We start from the raw sequence: 15360 nt of genomic DNA, 5'->3' as shown, positions 1-15360 counted from the left end.
TCTCAAACGGGTAGCTAGCCACCTCTCTCCGTCAGACACCCTAGCCGAACTCCGACAGATAGGCCATTACCCCCTGGTAGGCCGCAGCAACGGCCACGACTCTGCTCCACCTCCTGCAACGGATCCCATGCGGCCCCATTACTCCCTGGCAGGCCGTAATGATGGCCACGATCCTGCTCCACTTCCTGCGACGGATACCGTGTGATTCTTCCATTCTCTGGCAAGTCGCGACAACGGACGTCGCTCCGCTCTCCGTGGCGAACTCCACATGGCACGCCCCGGTGATAGCCACGGATCCACTCCACTACTCTCTGCAACAAACTTCTCCTGACTCTGGGCGACCCACGGTTAGACGGTTACAGACATCGCTATCAGTTTGTTGCCCCCTCCGCCTATAAAAGAGGGGACTCCAGATACGTTATTCTCTAAGCTCTCATTTTTACCTAGAAGCTCTGCTAAAATTTTCGTTCGAGCACTTCATTCTTGTTGAGGCAGAGAACTGACTTGAGCGTCGGAGGGTCTTGTCGGAGCAACCCCACCTCCGGTTTAGACTTCTTTTGCAGGTCCTGACGGCGACCGCGACTCCAGCTTCTCCGACGCAAGCAGATTTTTGCACCAACAATATTATATTATGATAAAATAATAAGGCCATAATCCAACTCGTACGTGAATAAAAATAGAAAAGTATTGCATATAAAAATATTTAAATGTAATATAGCGAATTATTATTTATTATATTTTTATTTTTGAAGAAAAAAATAAATATAAAAGTACAATAAAATTAATGAAATATTAATGTAATATAATGAATTGTATAGAAAATAGGTAGGCTTCAATATTAATAAAAAACATTTTATATTAATATCGACATATATTAAGCAAATATAATTATTAATAATATCACCAAATTCTATATTAATTCAAGGATATTAATGAAAAGCTCTTTATTTACTATATTTTAATAAATTAATAAGTTTCTAATTGATATATTAATAAGCTTTTAGTTTAATACAATATTAAATAAAATCTTTACCAATAATATTATTAATGTGAGTGCCACATGGTATATGGAAAGATTCAATGATAATATAGATGGTGAATAGAGAGCTTCAAGTTCCCATTTTAATGTGTATACATCATAGTTGGCCTGCACATGATGCACCTCTTTTATATTTAATTTTTTTTCATAATTTTTTATATCTCTCTTCTTATAAAATAAATATCGGTAGAAATATTCTTTTTCTAAAACTGACATAGATAACTTAGCATTAATTAAATATTAAATTTGCCGTTACAAATACAAATTTATATGTTTTCCCCTTCTTCCTCTCCATACGCTAAAACCCCCTCTCACACCCATCGGGCCGCATCTTCTCCAATAGCCGCCGAAAGTCCTTGCCTACCTCTAGCCCACGTTAAGGCCCACAAAGTTATCCATCCCTATCCGGTGATCCACGTTCTTGTTGTCAACAGATCCATCACCATCTCCGATCCCATCTTATGCCCAAAGACTATTAGTCTTGACACATCCTTCAAACTTTATCTATAAGGCTCCATGGTACATCTATTATGATTTCATATCTCATTATTTATTGGATATAAGATCGGCCAATGAAAACTTTATTTATTCAGTTAAGTCCTAATAGTAGAGTTTCTTTCTTTATTGTAATGTAGATTGATATCAGCTATTGCTTCACATTAATAAATATCCCGATAAACAGAACATGGATATGTTAGATTTGAACATGCGTCAGCATTACCAAGCCGTTTCACACACAGAACAGAGATTATTTAGCAGGAAAATAGACAATAAAGTAAATAATAAATAAATAAATAAAAGTACAAATGGTTTAAAGGCATGGTCTGCTGTGGATCCACTTAAGAAGATGAGAATGAGGACTTAATGGTGACTTCGCCAGTTGAAGGTTCAAAAAATGCCTCAATCTCGGCAAAGCGCTCAACCACATCGACTGCCACAGGCTTGCTCAAAAGCTTCACTCCTTGTTTCCAGTATCTGCTATCTGAAATCAACCGCCCAAAAATAATGGAAATATAAATAAAAAAAGAGGATATGGCTTGGAATATCTATGATTTACAGAAGTTGTCTTGCATCAGAGATTTAACGACAATAAAATATGATATCAGGAATACTGGAATTGAACAAGTGATTTATAATGTTGCAAACCTGGCCCAGTTGTTAAAACAATTGAATGTTTTTCATCTATCACCCAATCAATCCAGAGTACAAAACCATGGCATAATCCTGGATCCGAAAACTTAATCTGCATAAAGAATGAAGAGGTTGGAATACTATTTGCTGAAGAAGTAGAAAACAACAAGGTCAAAATGCCCTTTATTAAAATCCATACAGAATTTGCTAAGGTGTATCTTTTGGAATCGAGGTTCCTGGGATCATGTCATTGTTCATTGTATGCTAATTTTCCTTTATTGTTGAACCAGTTAGTTTTATTTTTTTGTACAAAGGGACATTCTTGCCATTTTGTATCTTCCACATGAGTGAGCCACACCTCTCCAGCTTTCACTACCTCAGTACCCTATTGTTCTTTTCAATTTTTTATCCATGTGAAATTTTAACCTAATCCTCAGCAACATCAGGACCTTAATTTCCAAGACCTGTCAATAACTTCCAGGCCAGGATATTGGCTAACTCTCATATTTCATTATCATCACATCTTTGTTCTACCCCTATCAGACCTTTATTGACCCATACATACATTTCTTATTCCACAATAAGCCTTCTCTTTTGAAATTTGTAGATTATATTGTATATTGGTGGCGTTTTGTAGACTCTGATAAAAATAACTTACCTATCATCTTTGGTTGCTATCTTTGGCAAGTAAGAATTCTCAGTTTTATTATTTGGAAAGCAGGCCTCTGCGCTTGTGAATATGAAAACATGACTAAGTACCCACTTTCTGCTTATTGGTTGAGTAGCATGCTGATATCAATTTGACTAGTGCAAACGATGTCAGAAGCATGCATGAAAGCAATGGAATTGAAAGATCTGAAAATATTCAAGCAGTCAAAATTATGGCTTTATTTGGTAAGAAACATAGTCCAAGCTGGGCTAATTGAAAATATCAATAATGAAGCTCAAATTTAAGCTATAAGTGCTGAGAATCAAAAGGATCCTCAGGAACATTGATATAGGAGGCAAAAGCTGTCTGGTGTATGCCAGAATTAAATGCATTGCAGGGCCAAATTTGTAAAAGCCTGTCAAAACATTTGGGAGAAAGACTGCTTCTGCCTGTCTCATTATCAGAAGATCACCTTGAATGAAGTATTTGGACTAGATATTAGTTGCACCCACCAAATCACAGCGAGTAAACTATTTTATTAATTATCTATGAGTCCAGGAGTTGACAAAGAAGTTTGCCAAAGATTCACTCAGAAATTAATGAGAAATCCTCACCATTTGCATATATAAAAGTAAAATTCCATATGATGAGCATAAATCTGAACAATCAACAAATGAATCTTTTAGCCAGTTGAGGACAATTGGATAGCTTGCAATATAAATCAAAAATGACCAACCAACACATGCATAGAAGATCAAGTATATAGCATACCATAAAGGAAAATGCATGTTAGAGCTACACAAAGACACCACTGAACAAGAAATACCTTTGTTTTTCCAAAACATGCATGAATTGGCTCTGAGAAATTAAACTCCATGATTGCAATTGCCTCACTAAGTTTCTGTCAGATATTAAGTGAAAAATCACATCAGTTTACAAGAATAAGACCCATATTTATATAAAACAAACAAAGTTTCACGGTACATGTTTAGAGTATTTTCACAGGTCAAACTTATCTTCTAAAATTTGATATACTTACCTTAACCTCACCACATTGCCTTATATAGTAGGGCAGACAAGGGCCTTCCTGCATTGGGGGTAAGTCACCACAAGCCCCTAAAGTATCGTTCACATCTGAATGGTCAAAGCCTTCAACATCTTGGAGGCAGCGTCGACTTCTCCATAAGTTCTGCATAAGAAAACAAATTTTGAAACACTATAACAATGAAAGGATGAAAGTATTGGCTTCAAGTAATCAAGTTATAGAACAGAGAAAAAAGAAAAAAAGAAAAAGGAAAAAAGAGGAGGTACAAATAGAAAAGAAACTCACCGGAAGTGACATAGCACAAACCTTCAAGATTCCTTTACAAGGCATGATAAATACATCTTCAGCTAGAATCGAGTCAAGCAGAGTCCTCTCCTTCCTTCAATCAATTTAAAATGAACCAGAATGCTTAGGTCTATGATATACTGTCATACATAAGATAATAGAAAAATAAGTCAAAGGTAGCATTAAGGTTTACATGGCCAATCTACTTTATATCATGTAAGATTTTCTGTGTCAGGAGCTCACAGGCATGATACAAAGCACCTGTTTATCTTTCACCATTATTCTAGTCGAATTTCTTAGTATGGCTTTACCACCCCCTCGAAACCACACCAACAACTCATAGGAACATGATGTGTGCAGGTGGAGCACTGAGAGAAATTTGTCTTGAAGAAGTTATTTTATTTTTTTAATGCAAGATTTTAGCGATCTCATTCCAACCATTATCTTCCATTATAATGGAAAAGAATATTTTCCTCCCCGTGTAGGATTTTCTAGGACAAAAATAATGGCTGCTATTACAGCTGTTATTAACCATAAGAACCAAAAAATAGTGGAAAAAGATTGGTAAAAAAATTTGCCATTTGAAAATGTCACTGTCTAGACACAAAAACAATATTTTTTGAACTGACATAAAGATTTCAAATTAATGAGCAGTCAAATATCAAATATCACCACAGTTCTGATGTAGCCTCATTCAAATTTGAGGATACACTGTCAATCTGTAGCAATTTTTTGGGATCATATCTGATTTGATCTGAATTCTGAATCAATCCTTGAACTTGTTTAATCATGACGCAGCAATAAGCTTCAAATGTTTTCACCAATCTGCTGTTTAAAGGAAGAAGCAGTTATTCAGATCTAAATTCAGATCTGAAACAACAGTGACCTGCTGATTAACAGCACAGAGCTTTACTACAGAAAGACGAAAATAGCAAGGGACAGGATAGAGGAGAAGAAAGAATAAGAGAACAATCAAAAAGGAACAAGAAAGAGGAAACGAGTGGCCTGTGGCCTTTTCTTCAATAAACTTTTCTCGTAGAAAACTTCAATGTCCCTCTTCTCAGCCGTAGACCCTTTTAATTACCCTCAAACAACCACCTTTCCTAACTGATGCAGGAACTGAATTGCATCACATTCATTGGCCTTAATTTTGCTGATTTAAAGTTATTTAATTGCGGGTTTTAGATTTAAATTATTAGAGTGTTTTTTAATCCAATGATGGCCAATGAAGGTCATACATAAGATCTTTAACTCCATAATTCTAGGTCCAAAAGGGGTCAATTTAAGTAAGTTTAGGGGTTGGTTACTGTTGATGTCACTATAGCATGAATACTGACACTGTAGTGTCCATGGGCTGTTAGGAGTCAATTGTTTTGGACACTTCTGAGGAATTTGTTTCTATATTTGTAAAGAGTCTCAAAATGACTCAAAATCATCAACTTGTAAGTAAAGTTTCAGAGTCTTTATAAAGTGGGTTGAGCAAAAGACTTTGATGCCTGTTTTTTTTTATATTGTGAATGGCATTGAAGATTTGAGACCGGGTTCAGCCCTCTTGTTTCCTCCTCTCTCTTCCTCTCCTTTCTCATCCTCTCTTTATTTTCTGCTATTTATTCCTCTCCTCTTTCTCTCAATCTTCTACTTTTTTCATAAATCTGCCGTTTATCCCTGCTTCTTTTGAGCTTTGTATAGATCATATTGCCGTCTACAGATTTCTGTGTGCGTTATTTGGCATATTTTGATTATAGATTTATATTTGATTGTCTAAGAGAGCTCTGGATTGTAATATTATCTTTCCACATATAAGATGCCTAAATAAACATTCTTTTAAATAGCTATCGCCCTAAATCTCAAGTTTTTTTTATTGACAATACAAATCTCGGATCCTGGACAGCAGGCAATAAAGTCCTTCATAACCTTAATCCTTTGCCTCAAGGTCCATCATTGCATGTAGGCAGCCCTAACCCCTTGGAGTCCTACATCACAAAACCTAAAACAGAAACAAAACTAAGACAAAACAATCAACCAAAAAATCACTAATTAAAGTCTCAAGTTACTGAATAAAAGCTGTTCATGTTACTGTAGCATAAACAGTACTCGTGAGCAAGATACAACAGTTTCTTTTGACCCAAACAAACTACACAAAAGAAGAAGAAGAAGAAGAAGAAAACAATGCCTGATAAATTAAGACAAAAATAAATTTTGATGCATCAAATTCCCATTATTTAATGGCTATTAGAAAGGCCACAACAGTTAAAAATGTAAAACAACAAGACATGGAAATCTCTTACTAACCAAAATCGAAGATTCTGCCACGGAAGCATTCCTTCATTTCCGTAGTAATATGGTTCTCCTACTAACAAGTCAACCTACTTTAACAGACATACAACAACACCGATCTGTTAAAGTTGAATACCAAACAATATCATCAAACTAAAACATTATTATATGCAGTGTAACTTTAGTGGGAAAGCAGAAAACATTTTGTATAAACTCTCTCAATGAAATTTATGGTCATGGAAAACATGACATTACCTTTCTCTGTCTAAAACCATCTGAAGTCAAGCATGCTGTTCTTCTACCAATAACTTCTATATGATCTATAGAAAAACCATTTGCATCAGCAACTGCTTGCAGATATCGAGCACCTTTCTCTTGCAACCCAGGAAAGGTTGAGATAACATTTGAAGTTTTTGAGAGAGATGCAGTAAGAATTGTTAAGAACACACTGTCATCAGCAACAACACACAATGGAGATGATCTGACATGCAACTGGACATCAAAAAGATTTAATATGAGCAAACATACAAAAGATTTAATATGAGCATGGCACACATGGTAGAAGAGAGAATGCGAAATCCTTATATAACATAGTCAAGTAAATGGAAGTGAAGGTTCCTCCATGGCTATCTAGAATGAATTATTCCAGAGAATGAAGATTTCAATTATTGTCACTAGAATTCCTGAATTCTGAAAAATGCAAATTATTAAGAATCTTTTGGAAGATCAAACTTTTGTACATATGCTAGTCCAAGTTACAAATCAGTTTTATATTCATCATCAAAAAAAAAAAAAATCTAAAAATGCCCTAGTATATTCATGTTCAACATTACTGTTAATTTTTATGCAACATGCCAGACAGCTGTTTAAAGAATCAATATAAAGTAATCACATAAAACATGCACCATGAACCCAGACAAGTTCCAAAAAAAGATCTGCCTGAACATAATAATCTCCAAATATGAAAACAAATTCTTACAGCATTTTTTATGGCTCTTATCAAGGCTGATCTCCAATCTTTGTCACCATAAAGAGCAATCCTTTCCGGCAAAAGTGCAATAAGACAGTCTGCAGAATTGAAGTCATTATATGCACTCCGGTCATCAAACTTGAGATAATACGAAACACTAGTATCATTGTGAACAGCTTTGAAGAGAACATGTTTATCCTTCAAGACAGGCATTCCTGCACCATGAGTAAGCCAAACACATTGCTTCCAATGATCGCACCAATTTTCACCACCTACTAAAAAGAAAATTTCAACAATGAAGTACATAACATTAAAATTAAACATAAAAAGATGACAATCAACTATGAATTTGTAAAATTAAACATCAAACTTTCACCATTTCTCACTAAGAATTTGTGAAAAGAAAATTTAATAACTACATTTATGGCATGGAGCAATTGACAGGTAACTTTGACACTTTGAGATGAAAAGGGGAAAAAGAATAAAGAGGAACATATAAAAGAATGGTGTCACTTGTCATCAACAAATTGCATGGTGCATACCATGAAGGAAACTTAAAACTGCTCAAACACTTGCAATAAAGTCAGCAGCTAGTAACATCAAAGCACAGAATGTAAGAAAATGAGCAAACTAGTCTAACAAGGATGATGAGAGAAAGCATGAATTGTATTACCACACAACAAACCACATTATGGCACCTCTGCTCAACCAAACCTCATAACTAGAAAGTAATCAACAGCTTTAGTTTTGCTCATTTTTAATTGTCCAGCTAATGAATTTTGCAGTCAACATCAGGTATAATATTTAATCCATGACTAGTATCATCAAGCACATGACAGGCTTGTTTAAGTTTTAGATAGACTGGAGGCCCCCTTTCGCCTAAACAAAATGCATGTTTAAGCTATAAAATCTCTAGAAAGTCATTGTAAATATTTGCCCGGGCTAGAGAATCTCTCTGCATAGACCCTTATGATACTATTAGGTTGGATGTTTATAGTCAAAAATTCTTGATGATAAATATATGTAAGTTAAAAATATGATGTTCACAATTTTTTCTTCTGGGGATAATCCAACATCTGTTGTAAATATTCACAGATCCATGGTTATTTTCAAAAACTTCTATGATTTTCCATATTTACTCAGTCTGATCTTTTTCTTTGCCTATGACCTAATTTTGTTGATAGACTTATGAACTTCTAATTAAATTGATAAGGACACTCACATAATCAGTAACAAGAAAATTGATTATAGTTTAGCTTACACATGTCTTAATGATTTATCATAACTAATATACTTGAACATTAGATACATTTCTATCAAGGCGAGTTTTAAAATCTCAGAAGCTCAACTCATTTGATTTCTACCAATCTAATCTAATGGCAAATAAGAAGAAACAGGGATATAAAATAAAAATATACAGAAACTTTAACTTAAGTGCACAGCATTTATTTAGATGATTCATTCACCTGGGGCAAGTGTTGGTACAATCTCAGTATCAGAAGATCTCATCCATCTGGGAGCTGTTGAATAGAAGATTGATCCCTCATAGTCAAGCTGAAGCACCCACCTACAAATAGAGCCAAATAAGGACTGTCATCGAAGGAAGCTTCTGCAGTAATTAATTAATTTGCATGATGATCGTTACCATGAAATTACAGCATGAACTTTTCCATCATCAATTGCTTTTACCCAAATCTCAGTTTCTCCATGACTGTCTGGTCGTTTCCAAAAGTCAAATTCAAAAATTTTGAACGGTTCTGACAACTGGATGGATACTACATTAGGAGTAAAGCATTTGTATTTTTTATGGAAGCAATAGCATGTGAAGATAGTTAAGCTCATACCAATCGTAACTCTTTTGATATTGCATCACAATGCATGGCATATTGCTGTTGTTTTACATGAATAATCCTCTCCAATCCAGCTGGTGCAAGATGTATCCCATCCGAGGCATTTAATTCGCTGTTATACAAATCATGCAGCTTCCATAAGAATGTGCTTTCAACTAGCTGGGACATCAAAACATAATAGTTAAGCCTAACTTCTTCAAACATTTTGGATATATGATGCTAGTTTACTGCAGGAATGAGCACAAAATCATAAAACAGAAAGATATTTTACAAAGAGGATATAAATAAACTAAAACTATGACAACTAAATGCATTATCAGAGATTCAAAATCTCGAATGCACCAATGCCTAATAATTCCTGAGGTTTGATAGTATTTTCCAAAGCCAAGAACTTAGATTCCAATTTACAGAAAAAAAAAATCTTATGAATTTTCTAAAGGAAAACACAGGAAATAATTGCATATATTACAGGGGTCATACACTGAGGTTCCGAATGAAAAATAAAAAGGCAGACTAGAGCACTATAGAATCATTTCTTTTTATAGAAAAAGGCTTGCATTGGCAATCCTGTGGAAAAAAAATAAAGAAACGAGATTAACATGTCAACCATGAATTTTTCAAATGCAGGTTTGGAAAGGAAAAAAAAAAACATGACACTTTTACAGAATTTTGTAGATTGGGATTCTTTTTAAAATATGATGAGGCAGATCTTGCATGACAAATATAAAAATTGAGGGACATGTACCTGCCCATAGGTCGTGGCTCGATATGGGACTGTTTGGGGATTCTTCACCAGTAGCATCTCATGTGCCTGTTGTAGAGTCGGTATGAGTCCTTCTCCAAGCAACTCTGAGTCTAGTATCTCACTGACCTGCATATTAGTTGCAATTCTTTTTTCATATATGTAAGAAGTGTTTCATGTGCATGTAAGATTGTCTTTAAGGTCCAGATCAAACAACTGCATCATCTTTTTGACAAAAAAAAAAAAAAAAAACAGTCACATCATCTACGATTGCTCCAATGTGCACTGAACAAGACATGCTTACATAAATATATGAAACAATGCATGCATGAGACTTAATCTTTTGTGCATATGAAATGTTCCATTTTATTGAGAACAATTTTGTAGTCAAAAGAAGGTATTCGTAATTTTACACGTTACACAATTAGCCATTAAACTTGCTAAAAATTCTTCCTTTCTAATATTTATATACCACTCCTAATAAATGGAATCAACCTCTAAATGGAAAATAACTTGCTGAAAGTTGGTTTCTACATTGCTAGTGTACTGCCATATGAGTAGAAAGGCAGTGTATGGACATAATTTAGATTTGCCTGATTTGATTTCTGGAAATTGGTCCACATAAATATGGATATGAACATCTGTTGTCAGACAGTTGAATTGGATATGCATCAGGAAGCTGTGATATCTCATAAATCAAGAGCTAAGTTTGTCAAATTTCAATTTTTAGTTCCTTCTGATAATTCTGATTTGGTTGTTTACAATCCCGAAGCATCCAAATCACTAAACGGCAGAAGTTCAAGATCCTTTAAAAAAAATAATCATATTTTCCCTTCTCGTGCTCTCTTCCAAATATTTAGGTTGCCAAAAATAACCCTTTTGTACATTTTTCTTTAACTGATCTCAATTTTTTATAGTAAATTCTTAAATTTTGAGTTCTAGCAGGATGTCTCGCCCTTGGGGAACTCACAGGCCAATAGCTACAGATTGGCTGGCAGACATGACCAGACAATGGGTGGTCATACTGTTTGAAAAGACCATATTCCTTCTAAATTTATTTACAGTCTATCAGGATCTTGCCCTGAGATGGTACATATAAAAGTTATTTTAGCTCAACAGGTTATCTACAGGGAAAGGGTAAGTAGCATTCAACCACGTAATTAATGTTTCCTCGGACAACTTTGCAAAGCGGATACAGTTTAGTCCATTTAAAACATGTGCATAAAAATTAATAAAAGCGAAAAAAATGGAAACCCTCATGAGCATGCTAACTTTAACATTGTTGCAAATACATATTAGCACCATTCATCCTTTCAACACAAGTGAGAAGCAATTTCTTACTCCGACAATAGACTCAGTACATATAGTCACAGGAAAAATGAAAAGTTCTTGTGAAAACAACGAATATAGTTCTCCTTCCAAGTTCCAACTACCATTCTAACATTACAGTTCCCAGGTATCAAAATTCAGTACAGGAGAAAAACCGAAGACAGCCAAAAGTTCCACTACCACTCTAGAAACTTTAGTAACTACTTGATAGAAAAACTCATTGCCTATCACTTTGTATGTCTGAGAATTGGATCTTCCAAAGAGAACTAGAAACACATTATCTTTTTGAAAATAAAAAAAAAATCTTGGCTTTCCACTTCAAGTTTCTTTGTCAAGGTGGTGTATTCAAACGTAAACACTTTTTTGCTATTTCTTTGTTTCCCTTTTAAAAACTAAAAAAAAAAAAATCTAATCAAAGCTAGTATCCATGAACACAATAAAGTGCAAGGACAACCTACCAGTACATCTGCAGGTGACTCAAGGTCCACTCCAACCCTGAGCTCATCAGAACGCTTGTGGAAGACCTTCACCTTCTTTTCCATTCCATTTGCTCGTAATACCCTCTGCAACAACTTCCCCATAGGAAGGTAGGATTCACAAGCCGACACCCTCCCCTCCTCTGCCCCTCCCAACTTTGCCATTGCCCGTGCAGCCATCATTGACAGCAGTCCGGTCCCCGCTCTAGAATCATATAAGTATTTAGAATATTTTCATAAAGTAAGCTTCTTATGATCAGTAAGCTACAGCTAAGGCCAAACTTCCACCTTTTCACCCAAATTGCCAATAAAAGTTTGAAAATCAGTAGAAATGTTCTTGTAACATGACATCATTCTTGATTTATTTATTATATAATTTATATTAGCAGGCATTATTCAAAATATATCTAGCAACATGGCATAGGCATATGGATTTTAAAGTTAAAAAGGCATAATCACATCAATTTTGAGGTTTTCTTCTTCTAACAATCTCACAAATGGAGTTACGACTGAGTTCAAAACATATCATAGTTCACAAGTAAAACAACAATATATCTATAAAATTTACACATTTTCTTTTCTTGAATAAAACAGAGAGGTAACTGATATCTCTCACCATTATTTGGTTTCTGATAGTCACCTATTACTATATAATTACAACCATGGGAGCTTGTTGATAAAATCTTAATAAAAAGAACCAAATTTAACCAAAAAAACATCACTAGAATCCATAAAAGTGGAAAAAAATTGTTCCGTATCTGACTTCAGCTTTATAAATGCTCATCCACCAATTCTTCCTACTAGGAACCAACTAAATGGCTCCATTAAAACTTCTCTAAATAACAAATAAAATCAACCACAATCAAATAAAAATTCTTAAAAAACTACCCGATATCGAGGACGTGGCAGGGCCTGGTGATGGTTTTCTCGATCGCTTCGCGGAAGGCACGATTCCGGGGGGAATCATTGAGCATATCGAGGTAGGAAGTGGTGGCGAGAAGGGATTTGGGGGTCTTCTTCTGTTCTTCTCCTCCTTCCTCATCTCCTTCTTCGACAACGATCCACTCCGAGTCGCCGGTCAGGGGGTTGACCTGGAGCTGAAACGACCGTGTCCGACCCGGCGGCGACGCGGACGCCGACGAGCTCGCTCTCCGCAATCTCATCTCTCGGACGGAAATGCCCCTGGCCAAGCGGCGAGGGGAGGAAAAGAGGAGAGAGGGGAGGACGGAGCAGAGGGTATTTGTGTAAATTGCAGCTTTCAAGCAGGGTAGAGGGATGGGCATCGAAGATGAGGAGCAGAGAGAGAGAGAGAGAGAGTATTTCTGTTCCGGCGCCGAGAGGGGTTTGGGTTTAGGGGACGGGGAGGTGTAGCATATGATGTAGGCGCAGATTAACTAACCTGAACCATGGCGAGTAAGAAAACAGTTTAGCTTCGATATTTCCTTAACATATTATTATCTATTTTATCAACCGCACCTAATCATATATATATATATATATATATATATATATATATATATATATATATATATGATTAGATGTGGCTGATAAAATAGAGATATATATATATATATATATATACCCATCGGTCTTTGTCGGCCTCCTTCTTTGCCGAGCTCTCCCAGATGGCCACCCCCACCCACCTCCACCGTCGCCTTCCTTCCTTGCATATCTCCGCCCACCTCCATCCACCTTAGGTGCTTTTCTTCCTATATATCCGAAAAAGAGAGAAAAAAAAAAATTTACCAACACAAAATTCCAGCCACCACTATCAAAGCTTCTATATTCAACCACTCCAAGCCTCCCAACCAAAACTCCTGACCAGCCCCCCCCCAGCCCCGCCCCATCGCTGTCGCCTCCTATTCCCTCTCCCAATCCAGGTGAACCCGAGCATCCACAACTCTATGCAAGCACCAACGACCGCCCACACCCTTCTGTCCGCGCTCCTCCCTTAGGTGCTTTCCTTTCTCTCTGTTTTTTTTTTCTTCGATGGCATGTTCATTTTTTTCTTTTGCTTTGAGCCTCGCGGACACCCACTTTCACAATGGGTGAGGCGGAGCCCAAGGTAGGGGAGGTACGGGAGGCACCCGAGGCTGAAGAGGAGAGGGGGGTTGGTGGCGTCAAAGCCAGATGCGGCACGAACGGTGATGTGGTGTAGATGGCGGTGGGGCGGGGCCGTAGGGGGACCAGCACAGACGGCGGCGACCTGAGCCTCACGTGGCAGGGGCAGGGGGTGGGGGGGAGGCGGCGGGAGGAAAGGAAGGGAAGGGAGAAAAAAAAAGAAAAAAAATATATTTGAAAAGGAGGAGGAAAAAAATATTATTATTTTATTATTAATAATTTGAAATATTATTTTTCTATCTGACTTTGGCAGGCTATTAAAAGAGGGATGATCGACTGTGCATGGTGAGGAGGATAGTGGAGAGTTTGGATTAAACAGAAGAGAAGAAGATGCATCCTATGTTGTACCAAAAAATAGGAGAGAAAAAAAAAAGATTTGGTAGGGTATTCAACGAAAAAATGGTGCGAGTGGGCAAACACGATGATATATTTGTGTTTTGTTCTACTATATCATAATGAGTTGGAAAAAAAAAATTATGGAGCAGATCGGTTATAACCTCTCCAAAAGTCACCCCCACCATCTCGAACCCCCGATATTGTTTTACTTTAAAAAAAAAATCCAATTTTGATAATAGTTCTCGTAATTATTCTATTGAAATTAATTATTCACTGATATTAGATAATAAAATTTGAAAAAAAAAATTATTATTTTGCAGGCTCATGCATATCTGCATATCCGTAACAAGGAATTTCCCTATGATATGCTTTGTTATCTTTCTTTCTTTTTTTTCTTTTCTAAATTATTATTATGATAACTGGTATTCTATTCTTTATATTGTGTAATTATCATCTATGAAAATCGATGGAAGAATTGGGGCCAGCATAATGCATATCTTTTAAATATTGAAAATACTTTTTTTAATATGTTGTTGATATTTAATTGATCCTTTTCTATGGTATTGAGTTACTAAGCGGTTGATATTTTTTGAATTGTTATTTTAGAAATCTATTTTTTCAATTGTTTAAGTAAACTATGAGGCCATATGTTGTGTATTAGAAACTCAAAGATTATTTATTTATTAACATTTGTAGTACATCAAGAATACATATTAACTTTCATTGGATAGATGCATAATGCTTCCTCCTTATATATAAGATATAAAATTATTCTTTCTTATTCACTGTAGCTTCTTTTTGCACTGTTGCAGAGGTCTGCATTTCCTTAATTTCATGTTAATTAGTTATTTCACATTATTTTTCCATTGGGTTAAGCACATCAATATTTTTAAATATCAAATATTATATATTATAATCCTACAAACAACAATATATGAATAATTAAAAATAAGATAACAATATCTGAAAAAATATTTTCATATATCCAATCCCGAACAATACGTGGGTCTTCGACTAGTTACATATATAACATGCCCCATCCTCTATTCAGTTTAACTAGCATTAAAATTTACTACTTTTTATAATTTTTAATATATAATAATCATAATT

The 15360-nt window shown here is 35.7% G+C and overlaps 1 protein-coding gene across 2 annotated transcripts; it reads right to left on the bottom strand.

The window, feature by feature from the left end:
- Nucleotides 1-1714: 1714 nt before the first annotated feature.
- On the bottom strand, nt 1715-13161 carry LOC105059515 (protein arginine N-methyltransferase 7). Of its 2 annotated transcripts, none has more exons than XM_010942837.4 (14): nt 12682-13161; nt 11776-11998; nt 9992-10117; nt 9241-9405; nt 9042-9160; nt 8863-8963; nt 7406-7671; nt 6682-6918; nt 6442-6515; nt 4150-4243; nt 3859-4008; nt 3646-3720; nt 2186-2282; nt 1715-2021 (listed from the first exon to the last, which is right to left on the bottom strand). In XM_010942837.4, the coding sequence occupies exons 1-14, from the start codon at nt 13074-13076 to the stop codon at nt 1879-1881; spliced, it is 2265 nt and encodes a 754-aa protein (XP_010941139.1). In that variant the 5' UTR covers nt 13077-13161; the 3' UTR covers nt 1715-1878. The 2 variants fall into 2 exon arrangements, with proteins under 2 accessions (XP_010941139.1, XP_010941140.1); XM_010942838.4 differs by having other exon boundaries at nt 7406-7668.
- Nucleotides 13162-15360: the final 2199 nt, after the last annotated feature.

The sequence above is a fragment of the Elaeis guineensis genome, chromosome 16 (assembly GCF_000442705.2).
Source record: "Elaeis guineensis isolate ETL-2024a chromosome 16, EG11, whole genome shotgun sequence".
Taxonomy (NCBI): Eukaryota; Viridiplantae; Streptophyta; class Magnoliopsida; order Arecales; family Arecaceae; genus Elaeis; species Elaeis guineensis.
Note: the sequence above shows the minus strand (reverse complement) of the source record. Positions and strands in the feature narration are given on the sequence as shown.